We start from the raw sequence: 27,631 nt of genomic DNA on the forward strand, positions 1-27,631 counted from the left end.
TTTATACATTTTTCAGGGAACGTTTTATCCTCAACCGGTTTAGTTGAATGTTTGTCTAACGTTTTTTAAATGTTACTACTTGTTCCAGATCATTCAGAGAACATTCAAAAGTAACGTTCTCGTAATGTTTGCAAAATGATCAAAGGGAATGTAACCAAGAACAAAAAAGGCAAGGAAATGCACACCTTTCCCATGAGTCTTCGCTTCGATTATCTCACTGATTCGGCCCGGGCCGACAGCATTCTGGGCCGTTAATGTGAACTTGTACCAGGTGCCACAGTTGAGGTTCTCCAGACGGTAGGAACGCTCACTAGGACTAATGGAAATACTTCCCCACTTCTCACTGTTATCCTCGGAGTATTGCAGAATATATCCTGCATGAAGACAGACAAAAGTCACACGCACATTATTAATTCACAATTATGATTCTTGAGGTTTTTCATGTGATGAAATCACACCCATTTGTTCAGTGCACTTAATATCCAGCACATCCACATCGGTTGCTATAGTAATGACTTCATCAGCACAATACTGAGAGACTGGTTTTCTTCCAACAACAGAGTATCTTGCCAGTGTGACAAGGGAGGGTGGATGCATTGAATGTAGACATTGCTGTATTTTACACATTCAAACATGTGTTGTGTTCAAAAGCACATACTTCATATTTTATATTTGAAGAGTTCAGATGCAAAAGCCTCTAAGTGCCATCTGAAATTTTCTTCTAGAATGATCATTTTTATCAAGCTTGTATATTTAAGTTCAATAATTTCACTTAAATGGCAATGCAAATTACCTATTAATTGTCATTTAAGTGAAATTACTTAACTTAAATATACAAGCTTGATAAAAATGGCACTTAGAAGCTTTTGCATCTGAACTCTTCATTTATACACATATATATCCACTGGAATGATATGTAAAATAGTTTACATTTAAACTATTGATCAAAAGTTTGGGGTTAGGCAAGATTTCTTCTACAAATTTCTTCTCTTAAGGGCCAGATTTACTAACAGCTTGCTCCAGCGCAAACCCTCTTTTGAGGCTGACCTTATTGCATATGCATTTGTAGGAGTTTCCCTTTCAGTCGCAAAATTTCTGGGAGAAGAGTATTTAAATGAATAATGGAAGGTGATTTACTAAGGTTTGTGCTAGTCAACTTACTGTTATTTGTGCCATTATTTCCCGCCAAAAAAAGCATGTTTTACACCAGACGCTAATTTGCGCTCCTCTGGTAGATTGTGTTGGTCATTATGGAAATGATCCGGCTACGTCTGTGTTTTTTCAGAGCACAGAACTTTCCGCTCGCATCTGCGCTTTTTTGGAATTGCGCTCTCCTGCTAATTTGCCCTGTTTAGTAAATCTGGCCCTAAGTCTCTTATGCTCACCAAGGCTGCATATATTTGATCAAAAATACAGGAAAACAGCAATAGTGTCTTCTTTTTTTTTTTTTTAAATGTAATTTATTCCTGTGATGGCAAAGCTGAATTTTCAGCATCATTACTCCAGTCTTTAGTGTCACATGATCCTTCAGAAATCATTCTAATATGCTGATTTGATGCACAAGAAACATTTTTATGCATTCTTGCTGAAGAAATGTATTAATTTTATTTCAAAAAAAAAAAAAAAAAAAAATGTACTGACCCCAAAACTTTTCAATGGTAGTGTTCATTTTATTAACCATGTAATGCCTATTTTTGGACAATCCAGTAATACTTTACAAATCAAATGTACATGTATGCTTTTTTTTGTGGAAATTAATGGGCACAAACCAAAGAATCAGATTATATAACAAATAAGTCTGTCAGAATTAGGTTATGTGACAACAGAGTTAAAAACAGATTTAAAAAAGTCAAACTAATATGATGAAACTGAAATTTCAGACTCTAAATTCTGATTGGATGAGCCACATTCAAAACCTTAAAGCCTGTCGAAAAGTGTGAACAACTATAATTTAGGGGAAAATATCTGCTTTTAATTGGTTTTTAAACCACCCACAACTGTATTGATTGGGTTTTTCAAAAAATGTTAAACAATTTTTTTGCTGTTCAGTCTACAAAATGTTGTATTTTTGTCTAAATCATTACTTGAGAGACATAAACCACACAGTTTTATTCTCAGTTTTCTGTTTTGTCTAGTTTTTTCTCCAGGAGGAAGGTGGAAGTGCCTCACCTCTAATGGAGCTCCCGCCGTTGTCTCCTGGTGTCCAGGTCACGGTAATAGATGTGATGGTTGTCTTGGTCACAGTGAGACGAGGTTGGTCTGGGGGGACTGAAGATGATATTTATACAGTGAGAAATGCTGGATAATAACTCAGAGAAAATGAAGCTGACACATAGAGAAAGTGAGCATCCACCCCGACTCTCACACCTCACCTTGAACCTGGAGGTTCAGAATTATTTCGTCCGTTCCCCAGTTATTGCTGGCGACACACGTGTAATACCCAGAATCCTCTGCTTTCACAGTTTTAATGACGAAGCTGCCATTTCCATGGATACTGCGCCTTCCATCAATGACCGCAGGGGCCGGGCTCCCGCTGTCGAGAAACAGTGTGAATCGTCAATGAAGGGGGCAGAGTTTGACATTTCCCAGCATTCCCCAGTGACTGATTCTACTCATAGGTATTCAGATGCTCGTGTTTGCTCTTAACGAAAAGCTAGAGCTGCACTGCAGTATGTTCTTTATTATGATACTGAATTCAGTATATACATTGTTAGCATATTTGTCTTAATTGACATGCTCATACTAATGTTAATTTTGTTTTTGAGAGGGTATGTTCTATATATTCTAGCCGGTGGCACTGAAACAGCTTTGTTTACCTCTCTTTTAGCCATTTGATGGCAGGAGGTGGATCTCCGACCGCCCTGCAGGGTAAAACAACATCTCTCATCCAAGGTGTTGTAACAGTACCGCTGAACGTGAGGATTTTGGCAGGAGCTGTTTAGATAAAAAACAACACCACCACAATTCATTATTTCATTGATCTATGAAAGCTTATTACTAGACAATTTTACTGCAAAGCACAATCATTTCATATGACACCACATTTAAACTACCATTCAAGAGTTTGGGGTCAGAAAGGATGCATTAATTGATCAAAAGTGACAGTAAAGATTTTATAATGATTTCAAATAAATGCTGTTCTTTTGAACTTCCTAATTAAAAAATCCAGACTTTTTTTGATCACACTTTCCACAAAAATATTAATAAGCACAACCGCTTTCAACACGACAAAAATAAGAAATGTTTCTTGAGTAGCAAATCAGCATATTAGAATGATTTCTGAAGGATCATGCGACCCTGAGGACTTCTTTGAAAAACATTAACACTGACCCCAAACAGAAATGTACACTAAATATGTGTGAAGTTACTGCATTATACAAAATATTGCACTGAAAGAGGTTTGTTGGGTTCAAAAGGATCAACTTGAGAGAAAAAAAAAAATCACATTGAGTTAAAAGTCATGGCTCAGAAAAGTGAAGTTAGTTTTGCTAAAATCTTGCAGCATTTGTTTGCAGATGCCAATTAGTTTGATATTTTGTTGAAAGCACTGACATTTGGACCTCTTAAAATGTGCTTTTCAGTTTACACAACACCGTTTTCAACAAAAAATGTAAAACTTTTTATACGTTTAGGCCGTTCATTTACACGACAATAGCGTTTGGAGAACTGACCACGCAAACCTTTGAAAACAGGTTTCAAAGTGTACGTTTTTTGAAAATAGTACGAATTTGAAATTATGCGACATTGTGCGCATGCATATTACGTGTTAAGTCAATAGGCGCATAGTGTTTCTTTACAAAGTGACATCGCCAACTACCGGCCTGGCAGCAGAATACAGAGTTTTAGTCATTTTCGTGGATCTGTGTAAACGGGGATCGTTTTGACAACGTTGTAGTCTGTACGCGAAAAAGGCGGAAGAAATTTTTTTCTGTTTTTTGTACATCAATGTCATGTAAGTGTAGCCTTTGCGCCCAAATACTTTACTGGGCCACTGTATATTTCAGCATATTTATACACCGTGCCGTATTTTGTATTCAGAAGATGGCTAATGCCTTATTGCCATGCTCCTCATGTGAAGGCCCACAAGAGAGTGCAGAGAACTGAAAATACAACTAATTACTCCACACACCCAAAAAGCAGAGGTGCTGCTGAGCATGAGGTTTGACTTAAAAGCGTTGCTCCTCAAACCTCCTGAAGAACGAAGGTAACGGACTCACCTTTAGCCAGAGGTTCCACGGTGATGACATCACTGCTGTTCCCCCGTCCGGCCGCGGTAACCGCCATCACCCAGATACTGTACTTCCTGTTGCGACTGAGATTGTGAACCCGGTGGAGGAATTCATCCGGGGACACTTCAAACTCGCTGACCACCTGAACAAGACACAAAATAAAGGATTGTCGGTTAGTCCTTGTGTCTTTCATCGGTTGGATTCACAGATTTACAGGTTTCTCATATTAGTCACCAAAAAAAATTATGGAATATTGTTGAATTTATTATAAATGATTTATCTGTGAACATCATTTTTTTTATTTTATTCATGTGCCCTCATCAAAAAATAACTTCCCCTCCCTTTTGCAGCAACATCTCTTCTCTGATGACATGCATACTGGCGTGAGGGCGGGGCGACCTGTCACTCACATGACATCACAGAAATAGCAAACCACAACCATCCAATCAAATCCTGATGGACAAAACCAAGTCCCACTCTACATTTTTTCTTGTTCAAGATGCCGTTTCACTCAGACATACATCACAATAGGGAAGAAAATAATATCGCAACTTCCATTTCATGCCGAAAGCTAGGAAAGGAGAAGGTTTTTAAACATCACCTTTAAGCTTGATGCCACAGTACTGGCGCTGTGCTAAAATGTTTGCACTTTCCACTCACTGTTTAACAATGTCTTAATAGCCAGCCTGATATCTTTCCTGTTAGTATGAGACCAGTTGGCTGAGTCTTACCGTGGGATACGAGCTGGAACAGAAGACTGTGTATTTCCTAATAATGCCATTCAGCTTCAGCGGAGGGAGCCAAGAAACGTACACCACAGAGCTGGAGGCCGCAGCTGCCTTCACCCCGCCGGGTGGACCTGGCACTGTGGAGAAGAGTCAGACTGTTAGGAGAGATCTTTGCTAAAGTTTATGGCTAACAGATTGGCAAACAAAAGGACAGAATTTGACAGCAATGGTATCCCAAACATAAGCTATGACTTTAATTGGTCATAGAATGGATAATATCTGTCGTCGTACCGTCCTCTTTGGTGCGGATGTAGATCTGGTCGCTGCGCACTCCGTCTCCTGCTCTGGTGAAGGCCAGCACCTGGATACTGTAGTTGGTGTATTTTTCCAGACCCTCCAGCTCCAGCGGGACCTTCTGTGTAGTGACATTTCTGATTTCCCCCAGTTCTGTGGTGCCATAAACAAGAAGGCCATTTTGAGACTTCTCAAGACCTGCTGTCAGTTGATGGTCGCTGATAGTGCTGAAATAACGCTAAAGTGATCACATTATTTACTGTAAATTCAAACACACACACAAAATGCAGGTTTTGCAAACCGTTGTGAAAAAGTACACTTTAACATACTTTTAAAAACGTACTGTGGCCGTTGCATAAACTGCTTAGACTAGTCATACGAGTTAGTCATCTGAGTCACAAGTTAGTCATAGAGTCTGGTCATAACTTTTTTAAGTCAGTTACATAAAAAGATATATTGGTCTAATTTGAATCCGAAAAGTAAGACTGATAACTGCGAGTTGGTCAGACTAGTTCTAAAGACAGTCTTAAAGGGTTATTTCACCCAAAAAATTCAATTCTGTCATTAAATCTCACCCTCATGTTGTTCCTAACCTATATGAATTTCATTCATCTTTAGAAGACAAATGGAGATATTTTTGATAAAATCTGAGAGCTTTCTGTCCCTCCATTGACAGCTACGCAACTACCACTTTGAAGCTTCAAAAAGTTCATAAAAAGATTGTAAAATGAATCTTTATGAACTGAACGGTTTAGTCCAAATTTTCTGAAGAGACTCGATCGCTTTATATGGTGAACTTTTATTCACATATAAACATTGATCAGCGAACATAAACAGAAGCTCAAACGTGCTGCGTAACACGAGAATGAACCTCACTGGTTCTCTCATGTCAAGCGAACATGCTCGATCTTCCGTTTACCATAACTTATGTGTGCGTTGATAAATGTTTATATATGAATAAAAGCCTAAACTCAATCTGTTCATCATAAAGTGAACAAATTTCTTTGGAAAATTTGGACTAAACCACTCAATTCATATGGATTAGTTTTATGATCTCTTAATGAACTTTTTGAACCGTCAAAGTGGTAGTAGCATAGCTGTCATTGGAGGGACAGAAAGCTCTCAGATTTCTTAGAAGGCTTACGGGTTTGGAACGACATGAGGGTGAGTAATAAATGACAGAATTATCATAGTGGCTGTTTATGCAACTGGCCCCTGGTGTGAAAATTATGATATTGTGGCAAAATTGATGGTCATATAAAATCAACTACAACCCATACAGGTTTGGTTTATGAGACAGGGCAGACATTGAGATTTTCTGCAGCTATCCAGGAAAGTTGCAGGTTTTACATTTTTAATGTCTACGTTTTTTTTCCTGCTATCTATCATTCCTTTCGCATTCTGACTGCCGCTGTTGGATGGAAAATAGCCACTGTCTTTTGCTACTCGCTGCTGAATTTTGTCCTAGAATTGCCCGGGTTGAATTCTGCTGCTTCATAATAAGGCAATTTATAAGCAAATAGCTCCTGGAAAGAGCTGGATTGACATAATGTGTGCTGTGAGTTTGTTCTACTGAGCACAAGTTGATCGAGAGCCATAAAGCAGCCAATTAAACAGGTGTGCAGAATGTGTTATGTTGCTCTCTGGTTAGTGCGCCGCAGCGCTGAATGATCGATTAACTAACCTCACAGTCTAAATCACTCATGAGAGACCACTTCATGTATGCAAGCTGGCACAACACTTATGAAAAGAGAAGAGAATATTGCTGAATTGCAAAATGGTGATATTGTGGTATGTATTTTTGAGTATATAATGAGCTAATACGCCGGTACTGGGACAGGTTTTGGCTTTTGGCTGAGGTCTTGGCTTCTAAATGAAGAATTTCAAGTTGAAAAGATATATTCTGCCACCTAGTGGCCAAAGGATGCAAATATATATATATATATATATATATGTACATATATCTCTTTCTTAGCGTTATTCCCGCTCATTTACAGGGTCCGCTTCATATATATATATATTAATGCTATCTATATAAAAATAGTAATACATTATAATAATACTAATACAATAATGCTAACAAATATTTTATTTTTATTACTAATATATATATAGAGAGAGAGGACCATAGTGTGACACCTAAAGACCCATGGTCCCAATCTCAGGAAAGTAATGCTATTTCAGGCACTTTCTGGGGTCTGAGCTTTACCTCCGTCTGGTAGGTTGGCCCAGTAGATGATGCGGAAACCCTGTAGAACGCCATTAAGAGCTTCTCTGGATGGAGTCTGCCAGGACAGAGAGATGCTTTCTGGGGAGGCGGCGGTGGCCACAACCTTCTCTGGAGCTCTGCCGGGTACTGAGAGCAAAAAGACATACAAAATCATCTCAGAAACTGACAGAACAGCATAATTACTCACAGAATATGTATAGTAGGTGTGGATGAACTGAAATTGACTAATAAACTTGAATTGGGCTGATTTCAAGAAAGTCCTTACAAGAATTGTACGAATTGTAAGCATTTCCAGTGGCCACTAGATGGCAGCAAATATTTCAAATGTGAATGGCTGCATCCGAAATCGCATTCTTCCCTACTATATAGTAGGTGAAAAACAGTATGTGACAAAAGAAGTATAACCAAATTCACAGTACTCATAAAAGATTAGGCAAAAAGTACAGCAGATTCTGAAGTGTGAAGCGACGTAATGATAATGACAACATGATGAATGTAGTACGTCTGGATTACACGTACTACACACACTCATACTATATAGAACATACTTTTTTAGCAGTCATGAAGTAATTACTTATTCAAAATAAGTACCTACTCAAGAGAGTATTTGATTTGGGACGCAGCCCTTGGTGCATATAATGGAGTATCTGATGATACATTTTTAAAGATTAATTAAAGATAAAATCTGTTTACATTAATTAATTCATTTATAGATCATCCAAAAAGTGGTCTGTTCATCATGTGAATGATTCCAATGGCTTACCGTCCTCCATTGTTGTTGCCCGGACCTCACTGGAAGCAGGTCCTGGACCGGCACTGTTACTGGCCTGCACCACCACCTCATACTCTGTGAACTTCTTCAAGTTGTTGAGGCTCAGGGACTCGGTCTCTCCCGTGGCCTCCATACTAATGCAGACGAACTGGTGACTGCCGTTGATGGAGTGTTCTCGATGGCACACCTGATATCCCCTGATCACGCCATTCTGGAGATGTTTCAGTGGTGCCTACAGATGATGAAATTATATTTGGAATAATGTCTTCATTAGCTAATTATAGTCTTATATTTCATGGTTAAACATTCTCTCCACATCAACATAAAAAATATTTGAACATATATAATTGAATATATATGTATATTATTTGATTATATATATATATATATATATATATATATATATATATATATATATATATATATATATATATATATATATATATATCCAGGAGCTATATTAAAAGTTAAAAGTTTGGACTGCATTTTGTAATATGATACAAATAATCTCTCTATATATAAATAATCTCTCTATATATAAATAATGTATACATGTATAAATTATTAAATTGAACTTAGTTTTGTAGACAAATACAGTTATAAATGTATTATAAAACTAGTATTTAAATAAAAACATACTTCTTTATTATTTTGAATTAATATACAATTATTATAATTAAATAATGAATAATAATGAAATATATATATATATATATATATATATATATATATATATATATATATATATATATATATATATATATATATATTATTGCTTTAAATTAAATGATATTTTATTCATATGTTATGCTGTGTCCTCTGTAGTGGACACTATGTCTCAGTTGTTTAAAAAATAAAATGACATGAAATTACATGTATTGGCAAAAACAAAAGGTTTTTTTTCCATTCACCAATCAATTTATAGGTTTCAGGCATCATTTTGTATAAAGATGATTCTCAATTATGTAATGAAAGATATAATGGAAATAATTGATATACCATTTTACTTCATGCAATATGTGGGTAAAAGGGCCATAGATGGGCAGTGTCATTCAATACAGTGCATTTAACACTGTATCTAATTTGCATATTAATGTGTTCTTGAGGCAACAAGTAATGAAAAAATAAGTGTAATAATGGGAGTAATAATTGCCAACATTTTCATAATAATATCTAATATTTCATAGTGAATAATTTCTTCCCCTATGCACTTATTGTATCTCCCAAAATGCCTGTTAAACATGATTTCCTGGTGTCTCTACAGTAGACATGTATGAAATCAATGCCCTGTTTTGTAATAGAAATTCATACTTTGATTAGAAACCCCATAACATTTTCCTGAGATGTTGATTTATGACAAACAATAAAATAAAATAAAAATTTACGTTTTAAATGATAATGGCAAAATACGCTCTTATTTCCATAAGAGTGCTAAATTTGATCACTAAATTAATGCCAGTCATTTTTAAAGACCAAGCAGAAGTGGTTGTCATGGTGAAACCTCCAAACATTTGATATCTCTGAAAGCCCTGAATGTGCTCTTTAGATGCTGTGACAAACTGTGACGTGTATATATATATATATATATATATATATATATATATATATATATATATATATATATATATATATATATATATATATATATATATAAATCTAGACAAAAGTCCTTCCCTGGGTCTCAGGAGGACCAATATATACACACACTTCAACAAAACAGCATTGATACAGTCATAATACACTGTGGCCTACCTTCCATGTAACTTTTATGCTTTGGGAAGTGATGGCTTCCAGCGTCACGTCTTGGGGAGGTCCTTCTGGATCTAGAGCGGTCAAACATTCACACTGTTTAGCGTGATCTGATATCTGCAGTCATATTTCTCACAAACAGTGGCACCAGCACTTATCAGTATCAGCTTATCAGTTTATCAGTCACTCTTCTGTAATGTCACCCTTGACCACCAGTTGGCAGTATTGCATAATAATTGCTTCTCTGTATCAGCTGATGGAACAGTTCAACAGGAAGTGAGACATTAACAATATGCTTGCATTACTATTTGTTTTATGAATAAAAAAAGCCCTAAAAGATAGCCCAATACAGTTTAAATATCAGAAATAGGATGAAAGAGTAACGTGCACAGTGCACTGATGAAATGTGGGCCTACATAATAATACCAGAGACGTGAAGTAAATTTGATTTCACATCACAAATATGACTAATAAATCACACCTGCTTCATCAGTGGTTACGGTGAGCTCGTTGCTGGGTTCGCTATCCCCAATGTGGTTCTTCGCAAAAATGCGGATGTTGTAGGTGGACGATGGGTGGAGTTCAATGATGGTCGCCTGGTTTAAGGTGGGAGAAACATCTCTGGTCCTGCGAGCTCTTTCCCAAGTTTCTGTTTATGGGTAGAGACGTGCAAATGGTTGAAAACATATCTGGATCTCATGTGTCAGCTGATCAGGTTTATTTATTGCCATTTTAATCTCAATTACAAACTTTATGATGATCTATTCATGCCAAACAAGGGATATTTCACCGCTGGATGAATGTGTATTTAAATTGGGTCATTTATGTTGTAGAAATGTGAAATTATTTTAGAAGTTGGTGCATTCTAGACTGAGAAAAGCCAGAAAATGTATTTTTGGCTCATGTGGATGAAAGACAACAACTCCCAGAATGCACTTGCTTCGCTGCCCTACAAGGCCACTCCCAAGCCACACCTACCGGTTACAGAGGGCATTATCGGAAGAAATGATACAACTAGGCTACTAGTCGACTCGAAACTGAAAAGACGTCGTTTTATCGTGAGCTCCCCCAATGGGCGGGTTGAATACATGCGGAACTAGCTCCTACTGGCTGTAGTCTCTCGCCTCTGACACACAAGACAGAAATCTCTCGTCTCAGGGGGACATGAGGGAGGGAAGCACGGTCATTCAAAAAATACTACCGGGTTTCTACTGATACAAAGCTTAATGCTAATCGGTGAAGTATCCCTTAAGAACTACTGTTGTTTGCATTCATTTGGATCACGTACCTGTTTTATTTTTGCACTCAATATCGTAGCCGGTGATAGGACTGTTTCCATCGAATCCCATGGTCCAGCGGAGGGCGATGGTCCTCTCTTTCACCTCACGAATCTCCACTTTAGGAGGCTCTGGTGGCTCTGAGCATTGAACGAAAAGGCTCTCAGATTCTCAGAGGCTTTGGATCCCTCCCCGCATTTAAACAATGACATTTAAATCAGGAGATTTTCCTCAAGAGTCTCGTTTCAAATGCCTAATAAATCCCCAGAATCTCCACCCAAGCCCAGGTGATTTTCCGGCTGCTTACCTTGAACCGTTAACTGAAGGATGCCTCTGTCTTCACCATAAGAGTTAATGGCGTGACAGGAGAAGAACCCAGAATCCTCTCTCATTGTTGGATAGATCTGAAATATAATTCATATAAAAATAGAACTAAAATTCAAATATAAATTCAATATAATAACATTTTGTTAACAGAACTTTTACATTACAAATGTAAACTACTATTGTAATGTAAACTACATTACATTACTAATGTTGCATTTAAAAAATAAATACATTTAAAACACCAACATTGAAAAGTTTAGGATTTTTTTATTTTAAAGGAATTACTTTTATTTGAGAAGAATGCATTCAATTGATCAAAAGTGACACTAAAGCCATTTATAATGCTACAAAATTTTTTATTTTAAATAAATGCTGTTATTTTGAACTTTCTATTCATCAAAGAATCCTGAAATAAAATGTACCACGGTTTCCACATAAATATGAAGCAGTACAATTCTTTTCAGCATTGATTATAAAAAATAATTGAGGAGCAAATCAGCATATTATAATGATTTCTGGAACCAAACCCAAAAGGAATCAATCATATTTTAAAACATATTTAAATTATTTAAAAAAGAAAAACGTACTAACCCCAAACGTAAAACAGTAATGTTTATAATAAAGTAAAACCACACAAACAATTAAATAATAAATTGTCTATATATACATATTATATATATTATTATTAAATATTTATTATTATTTAAATATAATAGTATGTGTATGTGAAGGACCTGATCACCCTTTAAACAATTAATTAGTAATCAAACTAGCCTTCAGACTTAAACCAAGGATCATCAAATGATATTTTCAACTAGAATTGTTTCATTTTGAAATATGTAAATCGGCCAAGCATGAAAAATGACAATGCACAAATGAAGAAGCCGACCTGCAGGGTGGAGACGACCTCGTCGCCGACGTTCTTGACTGTGACCGTGTGCCGCCACATGTCTGGATTGATCATATGCGACTGCTTCTCCTTTTCCACCTCCTTCTCCCATCTAACCATGATGGGCTTCTCACCGTGGGCCTTGCAGCTCATCTCGATCTTCTCTCCTTTCGTTGCCAGAGAGTTGTTGGGATACGATGTTATCATGGCCGGAACTGAGAAGGAGAAAATAAAATGCATCATGATTCATGAGGACACATGCCATCTCTGCGAGTGATGAAAGAGCGAGTTTTTCTCATGACATCAATGACTTTTAACTTACACTCGTGCAAGTGCCATGTAACGTTTTGCAACAGCAAGGATCAGAACACTTTCCTACTCGAGACAAGGCAAATGTTTCACAGCTCTATGGCAAATACAAGATTGAATGTGATGCTTTATGCAGAGGTACAGTTATTATCCCACACACATGCACACACACGTTCCTCACAGGCATTCATTGGGGAATCGGAGCACCAGGCGGGTACGTGGGAGCGCCGGTACAGCGTGTGATGTGATTGAGTGTGTCAGGTTGAAAGTCCCGACCGTTTACATGTCATCTCTTATTCACTCCAGCAATTCTCAGCATAGCAGCAGAAAAAAAAAAATTTGCTTTAGCAATGTTTTATTTTGTTTACATCCCTGATTTTAAAACATCTCATATTTTATGGTTTTACAATTTTTAAAGTTGCTTGTTTTTCAGTCTTATATCACACTATGCCAAGTAGCATTATCCACATGCTGCATGGGAAAAAAATAGTAATTTATAAGAAATATCCCCATCATTTATTTTTTTTATTTTTAAAAAAATGTAGTTCCTTTAATGACATCATCATCCAGGAAGTGACATCATTATTAGAGGGAAAACAAGAGTACAAACATCAATAGCTAATACAAGAGAGGTGACAAAAAAATGGTGTTGTTAACTAAAACTAAAAATAGTTTTCAGTAACTGAAATTTATATAATATAATATAATATAATATAATATAATATAATATAATATAATATAATATAATATAATATAATATAATATAATATAATATAATATAATAGTCACTCTTAGTCTGTCTGTGTTTCACAGATTTTTAGTTAGTATTCATTGGTTCCTGTTCTCCTTTGTTCTGTTCCTGCCAATCATGTGTCGTCATGGTAACTTATGATTTGTCATTCTGTCCAGCTGTGTTTACCGTATTATCATCTGTATAAAAGTTCCTGTGTTTTCAGTGTTAATTGTCCGGTCTCGTTAATGTGTTGTGGAGGTTATCCTTTGTGACATAATCAGTGAGTTATATTAAAGTACTATTTAATCCTTTATCATTGTCTTCTTGTTCGTGTACCCTACAACCCGTGACAATATAATATATTAATATTATATAATATATATATATATACATATATATATATATATATATATATATATATATATATACACATGTATATACATTGTGAAAATGTGTGTGTATATATATATATATATATATCAACACATTCTCAAACCCAAGATGTCACTTTTTGTCACTTTCAACCATGCTTCAATATCTGACGCTCATACACATGTATATACATTGTGAAAATGTGTGTGTGTATATATATATATATATATATATATATATATATATATAATGAATAATGTTTTCAACATAATGAAAAACTGTTTTTTTGTATGTTTAAGTTGAAGTACTAAAAATACTCAAACTAAAATAAAAAAATATATATATACAATATACAAAAATATAAATATAATTATACAAAAGCACAACAGAATTATACTAAAACATAAAATTAAATTAAAATATAAGCTGAGAACCCCCCCCCCCGCCCCCGCATCCCCCCCCCCCCCCGCTCAAACCAAAGTAAAATTCATCCCTATGCTCACTTAAATGTGATTTAAAAAAATATACATAAAATATAAGAAACAAAAAAACATTCCAAATATGAACATGACCCTTTGTGATTGTGGCATCTTTTTTTTTTTTTTTTTAGTTTGTTGCATGTGCATTAGCTGGACCAGCCCGAATATATTTTTTTGGCATGACTTGAGCAAAAAGTTACAATACGAGTATGATTAATATCAACATTTCAGAAGATATCCCAATTAACTGCATATTGACACCCCATAAGCTAACAGTCACTGAGCATGTCTACCCTGTTAGCATTTTCATTTGTAAACACTGAGAGTACACGTGCAAGTCTCTTAATACGACTACAGTTGATCAGAGGATAAAAATGAAGCTGCACAGTCCCCCACTAAAAGACGCAGGCAGCCTAAACTGGCATCCTATTTCTTATCCCGGCCGAGAGCTCGGGAGTTATGTGATTATCCAGAATAAAACACTAAAGAGGGAAGTAGGCTCTGTGTTGGAGGGGCAGCCGCATCTTCCCTCAGGCTTCGAGCTGTCTTCATCATGACTGCATAATTGCTGTGTTGATGTATTTCTTTAATATCCAGCAGAATTATAAGCAGCAGTTGGACTGAAAGGGAAGGTGCTAATTCCCCTCCTGAGATCCAGACCGAAGAACGGTGTGTTGCTGGGCAGGAACTTGCTCTCCGGCTGTAGGAGTGATTTACGTCTCTTCTGAATCCTCTCGGATTCACTCAGGCTCGTTTTACTCATTCATTTAGGGGTCGTAAATGGACAAAAATGATCCGCGTTAGGCTGCTTTTGAGCGTGCACATTATGATGTTTTTGCATGTGTCACGAAAACACACATTTACACACAGTTTCTCAAGGTAGCTGCTTTCATACTCTGGTCTATCAGGGGCAGAGAAAGTGATGTTCAGCCATCCCGAGAGAAAGAATGAGATAACAACACAGATTCAGCATTATTTACCTGAGAGGAAAAATGAATCCCTGATCATGAATTTAACAAACACTTCACAACTTGTGTTCTCTTTAGTCAAAGCAAACTGCATCAGAGTATAAAAGGTTCATTAAAACAGTGTATCTGCCAACATTAATGTGTTAACTTATGTAATACATTTATTTAACACATTTATGTACCCAAACTGTTTATAAAGCTGACAAAACGCGTTCAAATTTAATACACAAATCATTCATAACTGGATTCTACTTTACTAAGAGTAAAAAGGACACAGCAAATTTATTTATAAATCAAATCCAGGGAATTTTTACAAGAATTCATTTGCAATCTATGTTTGGCACAATTTCATTATAGAAATATTACTGGTGAAACACACTATTGATGGTACTAACGTTAATGAGAACCACAAATGAATTTTTGTAACAAACTTGTTTGTTTTCCTTCCTTAAGAGGAACTTAATGTATTGTAACTGATTTCACAACACTTTGAAATTAAGTTTTGTGTGTTGGGGTTTTTTTTTTTTTATAGAATTTTTTACTTCATCGGAATGGAACGAAAGTTGATAAAGGTTTCGGAACTTGCTATGTGAAAAAAGGAAAAAAAAATCATGGACATGATTAGAAACGGTTAAATGGTCCTGAAAAAAATAGTCACACAAAAAATTACTGCATTGGAAATCAATGGGAAACTAATTTCATCTAGTGGAAACGTTTGGTACTGCGCCCAAACCAAATTTTACTGAAAACTAATTTTTTGAGGTATCAACCTCAAATTTGGAACACAACTTGTTTAGATTTATGGCTTTGATTTTCATGAGGCCCATTCACACCAAGAATGATAACAATAAATATAACTATAATAGCGTCCATCTATCTATCTATCTATCTATCTATCTATCTATCTATCTATCTATCTATCTATCTATCTTTATTGTTGTCTGTCACTTTAAATTCTATCTATCTATCTATCTATCTATCTATCTATCTATCTATCTATCTATCTATCTATCTATCTATCTATCTATCTATCTTTATTGTTGTCTGTCACTTTAAATTCTATCCATCTATCCATCCATCCATCCATCCATCCATCCATCTATCTATCTATCTATCTATCTATCTATCTATCTATCTATCTATCTATCTATCTATCTATCTATCTATCTATCTATCTATCTATCTATCTATCTATCTATCCATCTATCCATCCATCCATCCATCCATCCATCCATCCATCCATCCATCTATCTAAAAACAGAGCTCATTTTCAGATGTTTGTCCTTGACAGGTCTAGCTGACTGAGATGCAGTAGGAGTCTGTGGTCTCTGGTTTATATCCAGTCCGCAGGGAATCCTGGCTGCTTTCCTCACCCCCTCCCATGAGAGTCCCCCCCCACCCCCCTTTCACCTGGACACGTTACCATGCCAACCAGCTCCGGCCTGCCTGCTCTCCCCCAGCTGTAAGAGGGTGCTGTCAATGGAGGACAAGAATAGAACAAACATCCAGAATTGATTTTCAGAGGAGAGCAGTTACTAGCCTGCATGTTTGTATCATGGATCCGAGGCTGAATATCTTTCTCTGATAGGATGACGCTGGTAACTTCGTCCTTTTTCATTCCTTTTCGGAATGAGAAAAAAAATAGCACGAGAGGAAAAGAACGATTGTGTGTTGTTTAATGTCTTGATGTGTATAAGGCTGGAGGGGTTGTCAAACTAATCAGTCTAATTAGGTCACAAGGGTCAGAATTGACAGTTTGCTTTGCACAGCTCTATGACATTTGACCCCAAACTATCAATCCACACATAAATCTGTGAATCGGAGACACGTTTGCCGCATGTTTGGTGCAGACACAGGGAAATGATCCAGTTTCTGTTGTACAGAAAAAAAATTAATATTTAAAGCTGAACATTAAAGTTTACAAAAAAGATATTGTTCATTTAACTTGATAACCTTCTGTGCTCCAATAGAGGGGCATGTTGCCATACTACAGTATAAGGGGTAAGTTGTCACAATGAAAACTGCCATTTAACAGCTTCTTAAACTTAAAACAATATACTAAATAATAATGTAAAAGGCAAATCTAAAAAAAAAAAAAAATGAAATCAATATTTCAAACCACAGTTCAAAATAATTATATTTATATAAATATACATACAATATTTATAATAGAATTTATAAAAGATTTATAAAAGTTAAAAAAATAATAATGCATAATACTTCTACAGTAACAGTACCGTTATTTATAATTTTTTATGTTAATTTCAACATTAACTAATATATTTTCATCAAAATGTATCTGTTCATAATCAATATCTTATTTAATGATCTGTAAACTAACATGAACAACGAGCAATGTTATCTTTATTAACTAACATTAACAAAGGTTATATAAATGCTGTAAAATATATACAGCAATAATATATATTTTTGGTTTGTGTTAACTATATGCACATTATGCAGTGTTACATACACTACACTATAAGTGTATTTTATATATTTAATATTTATAATGTAAACTTATAAAAAAATATTAATTATTCATAAATAATGTATCTTAAATATAATAAATATAAAAAAATGCAACACATATTATTTCTAATATGTTAAAAATGAACACTGCTTTGTTTCTAGGGCGCATAACCAAATGCAACAAATGAAACAGGAATGACTGGAGCTGGAGATGGAGGCTTCCTCCAGTGTAATGTCTCTCCTGTCTTAGTCTCATAGCGGCTCCTGGCTCCCCGCAGGCTTTCTGAGGGCACCCATCATCCCCTATCGCATCAGCGCTCAGGGCTGTGTGTGGTGGATGTAGGCCAAGACCCTCCGCCTCACTGGGCTGGCGGGCAGATTACATGCATGTGTACAGCATCCCCTGCCCCACGATGCACTGGGGTAAACAGTGAGCTGACTGGTTAAGTGGCCGTGTTCATCGCGGCCTGATATCCTCCTTTACTGCACCATTGGGCTTTGCGTGGAGAATGAGCCGCATCATGATACGGGAAATGGAAAAGCTTGCGGCCAATCAGAGTGAAGGAGGGGAGGAATTATAGTAAAACAGCCATTGACGTGACACTCCATTATATCTCGTTATATAGAGAGTTTCTTGGGATTATCAGCTGTTCTTTTCTCAGCAGGATTTCCTGAAAATTGCACTGTACGGTCAAGCAACAGTGCCTCTACATTCTACATCGCATAATACTAACTATTTCTGCAGCCATATAAAAGTTTTGTATTTGAATTACATGGCTAACATCATAGAATAGCATAGTTCTAATAGCAGGGGACATTGTAAGCTAGCATTAAAGGTGCAGTAAGCGGTTTCTGAGAAACGCTATTGAAAAGTGGATTGGACCGAGCGTCACACTTGTAGCCAATCAGCAGTAGGGGGAGTGTCAACTCATGATGGGGGAGGAGAGAGAGGGAGCAAGATAGAGATTTGAAGAAAGACTGTAGAAAGAGATGGCTGAGAGACATTACAAAAGAGAAAAGCTCAGAGGAATATCATTGGAAAAAGAAGGGTTATGATCAGGCAAGAGCTTAAGGGGCTGTGTTAATATTAGAAAAGCTTTCCAGCGCTGGAGAGACTGAAGCGGGAAGGCCTGAAAAAGGACGCTGAGGTTGGTTTGTTTCTGCTCCATACATCAGTAGCATTGGTTTTGCTACGTTTCACAGAACCAAGATATGCTGTTGTTGTAATGCTAGCTACAGTAGTAACAGGACAATTTTGAGTATCATTGTTTGTTTGGAGCTGGTGTGCTGCTGCTGGCGACTAACAGCGAACTCTTGCTTGTATATACTCTTGTATTTTCATTTTTTGTTCTTCCTTGTCATTCGTTCCTCATCTTCACTTTATTTTTTTGCAAAACATTATTTTGCTGTGCTTTAGCTATGATAAATAGTCATCCACTCACAGAGTGTTTGTGCATTTTGGGGGCAGAGCAATGTTTGGGCAGTTTGAGCAGATCAACAGTGTTTCTCAGCAATCGCTCACTGCACCTTTAAATAACTAATTGGAGATTAAAATAATAGCATGCAGTATTTGTCTCATTTTAAATAAACACTAAAAGTAAGAAATGTACTTTTGCTATGGTTAAAAGTTCAGTGATATATATACTGTCGATATGGCAACTAGCAAATTAAAGTTTTGTTGTGCTAGCATGTGTGGAAACGTTTAAACCATGTGTGTTACAACTAGCCTCGCATAGCATGCCCAGATTGTGACCTAAATCACATTTTTGACCAAAATCTGGGGTATACAAAAGAATGCAATGCACAGAATTTTCTTTCCTCAATCTGATCTTCATTTGGAAGCCTTTTCCCACCCTGTTTGTGCTGTTAAAAAATAAAAAGGTATAAAAACATTATTGCATCTTTATTTTTAGCAATTATTGTTAATTGAACCCCACTCATGAAATGAATAAAAGAATCTGTTTCAGATTAAATCAAATATGTCTACACTGTATATACCACACCATAAGCAGTACAACTCATCTTCCATTCCAAATACAGCTAACTACATTAGCATGCAAACCTTTCATAATCTTCTTTTACAACACTATATTTAAAAAATCAGCACTTAGATATGTATTTCTCATAAAGAAGTTAAAACAACTCAACTGAAAAACTGATATTGTTTTTTTTTTATTATTGTTGTAGTAAGTAGAGTTTCAAATCAGGTTTGAGTATTGAGTAATGGATTTAAGAATTTTTCCTGTTTTGTTCCAGAAGGATCCGATTCTCTCCTTCTATTCTGTGGCTATGGGGACATGAACCGAACTCTCAGCACTGATCAGGGTTGATCTTAACGAGGAGCTTGTTTGCGGTAAACTGAAGAGATCGCAGCGGACCCTGAAACAAATCTCTCAGGGAGACTCGAGTTACACCAGCGAGCCACAACAACAGACCTGTACCTCCGGGAGCAGAGCTTTCCACACAAACACCACGACAAGCCTGTACGACAGTATTTCACCTGTCAGCCTGATCGATCTCTCCGAGAACAGAGTGAGTGTTGTTACACGACATGAGAAGGAGACGGCAGAGAGAATGGGGAGTAAGGGAGGGAGCATGAAGAAGAGGTTGTATTGGGCAGAGAGAGCGGCTCTGCAGGGAAGCTCCTGCTGCGTGCTGATAAGAGCAGGGTGTGAAAATAAGTCTCTCTAACATCACACTCTGATCAAATGAGAACGCAGCCTCCTTTGCATAGGCAGACAGGGAATAGTCGGATAACCCGACATTAAAACAGTTCATTTAGCTGCCGTGTCACAAGCTGTAGAAAAACACGGTTAAATCAAATGGATTTCAGCATTTATTTGAGTCACACAAGTGTACAAAGATATTACTGCATTTTAAATAAACATCTTTGATGAAGTCAACATGAAATCAAAACTGACCCAATTTACTTTCTACAAATACACGTTCCAGGTCTTATTATAATAAATCTTATTATATTCACTGTTGGGGGTGATGCATCACAAGTAACGCGAGTAATGTAATCAGATTACTTTTTTGTCACTAGTAAAGTAACACATTACTTTTAAATTTACAACAAAATATCTGAGTTACTTTAAGTAAATAACACAAGTTGCTTTGTTTTCTAGATTATTAAGGCTGTGTTTTAAAACAGTAAAATGCAAACTCAGAATATTACGCAAACCTGCAATTAGGTCATGTGTCCACTAAATCGTTTTTTCCCGAGGCTAACGTATTTACAGTAGCGTGACGAGGCGCTGAGCGACTATTTCACGCTGAGCGTTTGCTGTTCTCTACCGGTCGTCAAGAGTTGAATGTTCTACTTTGGGTAAAACACACACTTTTTACCCAGCCGTCCAATCAGAGTGGAGGAGGGGCGGGACAATCACCACATGACCAACCGTAATATTCTGCTTGTACAAAGATAACAAAATGACAACAAGCACATCTCTTCATCCAAAACTAGTGCCAGAGCAAGTATGTTACGTTGTGTCGACATTTTTATATTCAGAAACAAACTATTTGCGAAATCAGATACTAACAGTTCCGTGTATATTCTGTATCATAGCACATATAGCGTCTCAACTGAAAAAAGTGCACTCAAGCGCCTGCAGCGAGGTGTCTTCAGAAGAGTGCTGCTGTTTTTAGCTTTTGAGGACACGCATCTTTAAGGTTGTCACAGTGCTAAAATTCCAGTAGCCAGTACCGATAACAGTAAAATTTCACAGTCCTCGGTACTAATTTCGGTACCATAGCAAAATCAGTTTTCTATATTATATAACTATTCATAAATAAAAATATTAATTAAATTAAATGAGTTTATTATTTATGATGATAATAATTAAAATGTGGTAAATAATACATTTAAACAGCATGTAGCCTTCAAAAGTTTATAAGTAAACATTAGCTGCTTTTCCACTGTCGGGCCAAACAGTTCTAAGAATTTTTTTTTTTTTTAGAAAAAATATAGAAAAAATTATACATTTTTTTAATAATAATTAAAAAAAATGTTAAAAATGCCCTATTTTACTCTGAAATACATCATGTTGTGGACAAATCTACTTAGAATTTATAATTGAAAAAACTCTCGCAACCATCATGAAGGATTTTTGGAATATAATCTGAAGCAATATTTACTGCTTTTTCTCTCCCTATGTGTGTACTGTATGTGTGTGGTAACAGAGTGTAACAGAGAGTGGGTGGAAACAGAAAAAGTGAGACATGCACACACACATTAAACACATTGAAAGCACAAGCCTTTTCACATGTCAGCTCCTACAGGAGTTCACAGTGTAATGAGGGGGAAAAGGGTTTTGGCTACTCATGGATAAACACCCACATGTGTCTAAGGCAGACAAAGAGACTTTTACTGCAGAAACCCTCTCAACCTGACACAGACAACTCTGGTTTACACTTAATATCTACAATAATGATACAAAGAAAAATTCCAATCCCTCACGATACAAAAAGCTGTGACCCAAACACACATTTGATTGGTTTTGCAGAAGGTTGTTCTATGAACTTTCACCATAGTGTCCTTAAGAGGTTTAACCCAAAGGATTGTCAATACAACTGGGCAAGTGTCTCTTGTACCTCATAACAAACACCTAAATATTCACCTCAGTATGGCTGAGAGGTTAGAATTTTAGCAGAACTGCAAAGCGAACCGTCAAAACAATCATCTTTCATTCAGTATAATATTGTTTCTTACTTTTCACGTTGAGGTACATGGACTTGCTGACATCGGCTCCCACATCATTGCTGACCTTGCACAGGTAATAACCTGCGTCCTCCTCAAGAACATGCTTTATCAATAGTGAGCCATTCCCGAGCAGCTGGACCCTGAAGCCGGAGTTTAGAGCAATGGGTTGAAACTGGGGCACCCCAGCACCTGGCAAAGAGAGGAAGACGTCCTCTAGTTAAAGCGCCACAAAAAACAGTGACATCATACTTCCCCCCCTTTTTTTTCACCACTGGCAAATTGTTTTAAAATGTAAAAAATAAAATAAAATTGTGCACTTTATTCTTAAAAAAGAAATGTACTTTTAGATTTAATCATTTAGCAGATGGAATATTTCCGTCAGCTGAGACACTTCAGATGCACTCTGTTCACCATGATTGTTTTGAATTGCTTGAAATATTATTGAAATCACTTCAAAATGGAAAATACAGTTCAGTGGAACATGCAGCACAAGTCTGTCATATAGGCTACATAAAAACATAACGAGGACATTATAATTGTGTGCTTGGGACATGGCTTTTAATAGTAAGACTATTGTTTAGGGCTGTCAAACGATTAATCGCATCCAAAATAAAAGTTTGTTTTTACATAATATATGTGTGTGTATGGAGTATAATGATTTTCTATATATAAATACACGCACATGCATGTATATATTCAAGAAAAATTTGTTATTTATATATAAAATATTTATATATAATATAAATTATATATAATATAAATATATATACACAGTATATACATGCAAACATTTCTTAAATATATACATGCATGTGTGTGTATTTATATATAGAAAATAATTATACACCATACACACATATATAATGTAAAAACAAACTTTTATTTTGGATGCGATTAATCGCGATTAATTGTTTGACAGCCCTACTATTGTTTTTGTAATCAGGACCTCAAAAATTCTACAAAAATTCGCAAATATATCAAAATATATCAGTTATCGGCTTTCAAATATAAAGAATTATCGGATATCGGTATCGGCCAAAATTTTCATATTGGTGCATCCCTAGTATGATTTTGTCTTAATTGTGATGAAATGTTTTTCATCCATGGAAAAAGTAAAGTGCAGAAATTATATCTAGAAATATTTTATATATTATTATTAAAGATTTGTATTATTTAATTTTTTCATCCTCTTGGCAAATTGATCTATCTATCTATCTATCTATCTATCTATCTATCTATCTATCTATCTATCTATCTATCTATCTATCTATCTATCTATCTATCTATCTACCCCCATCCCCCCGGCAAATTGCTTTCAAATCTAAAAAAAGGGAAATTTATTCTTAAAACAACAAAAAGCTATTCTGCCAGTGTTCCAAGAAAAACAAACTTAATTCAAGGTATATTCTCTGAAAACAAAGTGTATTACATATGTTGTATCTTCCACAATTTTGTTTCTCAAGCAAGTGAGAAAGTGTCCGCCGAAGTGCTTTTAAGAACGATTATAAATTTTTCAAGACGAAATACCAATTAAGAAATGAATTTTTGCATGCAAAGTTCCAGTTGTCAGTGAAGCCAAGTACCTTTGGAGTATTTCCACTCAATAGTTGGCCGTGGCTCTCCATCCGCAGAGCAGTTCAAGATGACAGATTTACCGTAGATTCCATCCTGGTCTTGAGGCTGCACTTTGAACCTTGGTGGAACTACAAAAAAATCCACAAATCACATTCAAGTTGTGTCTTTGTGAAATTTTCTCAATTTATAATACAAAAAAAGGATGCTTAACATTTATTCTTACCTCTAACAATGAGCTGACTCTGGTATTTGACGACAGCGGCATCGTTTTGGGCGATGCAGGTGTAGGTGCCGTTGTGCACCCGCTGGAGGTTGGAGATACGCATGGAGCTGGTGAAGTCGATGTTGTCGATGGTAACACCCAGGCTGGCATTAATGGGCTTTCCATCTTTCTCCCAGGTGATAGAGATGGGAAGGTCACCTGAGCGCACAACGCAGGGCACGAAGACGCGATGGCCGATGGAATATCGTGGGAATTCGAAAGGCTGGATAAAGGGAGGCACTGACGACAACCAGAGAACATTGTTAAATATTGCTACTGTATACCAACTGAACAGGACTTTTTAATGACATTATTTAACTCATTTTACTTCAGATGTCAAGTATCACTAGCTACCTTTCACAGTGACGTGGACACTCTGGTTCTTGAACAGCTGGGGCTGAACGAGCACATGGCAGCTGTACTCTCCTTCGTCCAGTTCTTTCTGCACGTTCAGCAGCTTCAGCGTGCCGTTGTTCTCGAACGCCCTTTGACGGTCATTAGAAGGGAGAAGGTTGGAGTTCTTGTACCATTTGATGGAGTAATACGGGTAACCAATCACATGGCAGTGAATGTACATGTCCCGCCCCGCTATAGCTGTGAGGTTTTTCATTGGTCGTATGTCAGCAGAACCTTTAAGCGTACAAAAAAGAAACACTTCTCTTTAAAAGAATATTGACATTGTGATGGAAATCCAATTTGCAGAAAATGTAGCAAAAAAAGAAAGAAAATATAGATTTATGGATTATGGATGAGGGCCTTTCTAAGATCAAAGAAAGAAAAAGACAACACAAAGTAAACAATTAAGAGGGTAGTTTGATACTCCTAAACTTGACTGTTTCTCACACATTGCATGCCTTTTTATACCATCAGGGATTGACATTAACACTACTAGCCAGTAGCCACTTTTATGTGTAATACATACATTTTTCAATGGCAGTCTTTTAAAAAGGCATCTGAAAAATTTAACTAAGTGCAATGTAGTGTTGTCAAAAATATAGATTTTTCGATACATATCAATATCTATCGATCCATTACTAATTTTCCTCAGAATAGATACACAACACCAGCTGCTCTTTCTCTCTCTCTCTTCTCTCCGACAGCGAGTTACACACAAACCCGCCTCCCCTCACTCCGGATGAATGTTGGTGGCTTGAATTTCGGCGTGGGATTGTGTGTATTGCACATAATTTTACTCATTCCCGGATTCATTTTTGTGCTCACAGCTGCCTTTCAGTACTAAATTGAGTTATTTTTCGCTGCTTATTGCACTTAAACGGACAAATACACACAAAGTAGTGTCAAAATGCGAGTATTCACGTAAACACATTCAGTTATGTTTTAAGTGAACGTAAACAGAAAAGTAAACGCATGTGTAACTGTATAACGGATCCGTGCGTCAGTCTTAAAGTGACAGTAGCCTAAAATACCTGTGCCAAATTATAAGATAATATAAAAAATATCTATATGGCAGTTTTTCCCCATGGTATTGAAGTCAAAATAGTGGCTAGTGAAAATGCTGAGTGGCTACTAACTTTGGATAACCACTAGTCACAGTAGCTGATGAGCAAAAAAGTTAATGTTAATGAAAAAGAAGTACTTAATACTTAATTGTATTGAATGTGCACTTGTAGTGTGCTTCAAATCTTAGAAGTATATTGTTAAAAAACTGTACTGGCAGATCATCTAAAATTAATTAGTGCACTTTTTTAATAATGTCCGATTAAAAGTTTTACTTTAGAGTACATTTTAAATCATTTTGTTTTAATAATCCTATAACACCTATTTTGATTTGTTGACTAAGATACAAAAGCAAGTACTTGATTATAATTTTAACTGTAGTGTGTTATTGTACATTAGATTTAAATTAGTGGGTCAGAAGAGGCACTCAAAATGTCATCATTAGCTAAAATATAAATATAAAATAATATAAAATACATATCAATTTAAACTAATACATGCATAACATGCAATTAACTGTCAGAAAACAATACATTCAGTTCACATTTCCAGTATAAGAACGCTATTTCAAAATATGCTAAAGTGTACTTCATTTTCACAAGGATAATATGAAGTCTCCAGAGGATATTGTTTAAAATATAGATATAAGGACACTTAAAAACTTCTTGAGATCTACAACCGTGGTTTGAGGAAAACAAAAACACACCCAGCCATATGAAAGCGTGAACATGACCAAAAAAAGCAACTAAAAGAATAAAAAGCTCAGCAGGAATGAAATAACAGCAGATGTTAGTCAGGCCCTCGTCTCATGTATGAACTTGAGATGAGCAGAATGAAATATACGTATATGTGTGTGTTTTGGAGGAGTCGAACTGACAAGCACCTCTTACGTTTATTCGAGCCTGGTAGGAGACCGTCCCTGCAGAGTTGTTGCCGGTGCAGCGATAGACCCCGCTGTCACGGACCTGGGTGTGGGAGATGTTCAGGTAGCTGACCACGTTCCCCTCCGCCGTTATACTGTGACCGATGCGGTGCCGACTGTCCTTCGTGATGACGTCATCGTCCAGCGTCCAGGTGACGGCGGGCTGTGGAGTTCCCTTGACGTGACACATCAAGGAGACAAACTCGTTCGGGCCGACCACTTTCTCGCTGAAGGCGGACAGGATCTTAGGGGTTCCGTCTGCGGACAGAGAGGTTTTTATTAAGCTTTAAGAAATCAAAATGCAACCAAAATGAAAAGGCCGGGACAGTGCTGACCTTCTAAAATGACTTGCACGAAGTCCTGAGCTGACATTTTGGCTTTCCTGGCAAAGCATTGGTACGCTCCACCATCGCTCTTCGCCATCCCGTCCATCACAAGGTTCTCCTTATTGATCCCGTTCATTCGTACGTTGGCGCCGGCAATGATCTTGTCGCCGTTGCGGTACCAAGAGAGCTCGAACTCATCTGAACCAGTAACACTGCAGGATAGCGACACCTGGCTGCCCACGCTGCCTTTCACCTTTCGCGGACTGACCACCACTTTAAGAGGTTCTGGAACACCACAGTGGCATTATTTATGTCTGCTTCATCAATGGGATATTAAGAATTCACTGACTCAAAAAAAAAAAATGTTGGAATGAGAAACATATATACCTTTTACCGTGAGGCGACCTATGACCTCTGCGTTTCCGAAGCTGTTCCACACTTCACACACGTAGCTGCCGCTGTCACTGGGCTGGGCTCTCTCGATCAGCAGGCCCGTCACGCTCTGACGGAAACGCGAGTCTGATTCCAGTGGTCTGTTGTTCTTCAGCCAGCGGTATT

General features: G+C 36.7%; 1 protein-coding gene across 1 annotated transcript in view; it reads right to left on the bottom strand.

The window, feature by feature from the left end:
- The window catches only part of dscama (Down syndrome cell adhesion molecule a), a 79,040-nt gene that overhangs the window by 8,714 nt on the left and 42,695 nt on the right, over window positions 1–27,631 (bottom strand). The window contains exons 5-25 of the mRNA XM_079861783.1: window positions 27,461–27,631; window positions 27,083–27,358; window positions 26,709–27,005; window positions 24,722–24,997; window positions 24,329–24,607; window positions 24,114–24,233; window positions 22,540–22,719; window positions 12,496–12,710; window positions 11,587–11,683; window positions 11,291–11,419; window positions 10,484–10,651; window positions 10,006–10,076; window positions 8,245–8,485; window positions 7,461–7,607; window positions 5,249–5,404; window positions 4,961–5,094; window positions 4,218–4,371; window positions 2,817–2,934; window positions 2,373–2,533; window positions 2,170–2,268; window positions 186–374 (exon numbers count right to left, since the gene is read on the bottom strand). The exon at window positions 27,461–27,631 is cut by the window's right edge and continues 108 nt beyond it. Of these exons, the coding sequence (XP_079717909.1) occupies window positions 186–374; window positions 2,170–2,268; window positions 2,373–2,533; window positions 2,817–2,934; window positions 4,218–4,371; window positions 4,961–5,094; window positions 5,249–5,404; window positions 7,461–7,607; window positions 8,245–8,485; window positions 10,006–10,076; window positions 10,484–10,651; window positions 11,291–11,419; window positions 11,587–11,683; window positions 12,496–12,710; window positions 22,540–22,719; window positions 24,114–24,233; window positions 24,329–24,607; window positions 24,722–24,997; window positions 26,709–27,005; window positions 27,083–27,358; window positions 27,461–27,631 (3,678 nt within the window). The remainder of the gene's footprint in view (window positions 1–185; window positions 375–2,169; window positions 2,269–2,372; window positions 2,534–2,816; window positions 2,935–4,217; window positions 4,372–4,960; window positions 5,095–5,248; window positions 5,405–7,460; window positions 7,608–8,244; window positions 8,486–10,005; window positions 10,077–10,483; window positions 10,652–11,290; window positions 11,420–11,586; window positions 11,684–12,495; window positions 12,711–22,539; window positions 22,720–24,113; window positions 24,234–24,328; window positions 24,608–24,721; window positions 24,998–26,708; window positions 27,006–27,082; window positions 27,359–27,460) is intronic.

The sequence above is a fragment of the Squalius cephalus genome (assembly GCF_949319135.1).
Source record: "Squalius cephalus genome assembly, chromosome: 24".
In the NCBI taxonomy this organism is placed as follows: Eukaryota; Metazoa; Chordata; class Actinopteri; order Cypriniformes; family Leuciscidae; genus Squalius; species Squalius cephalus.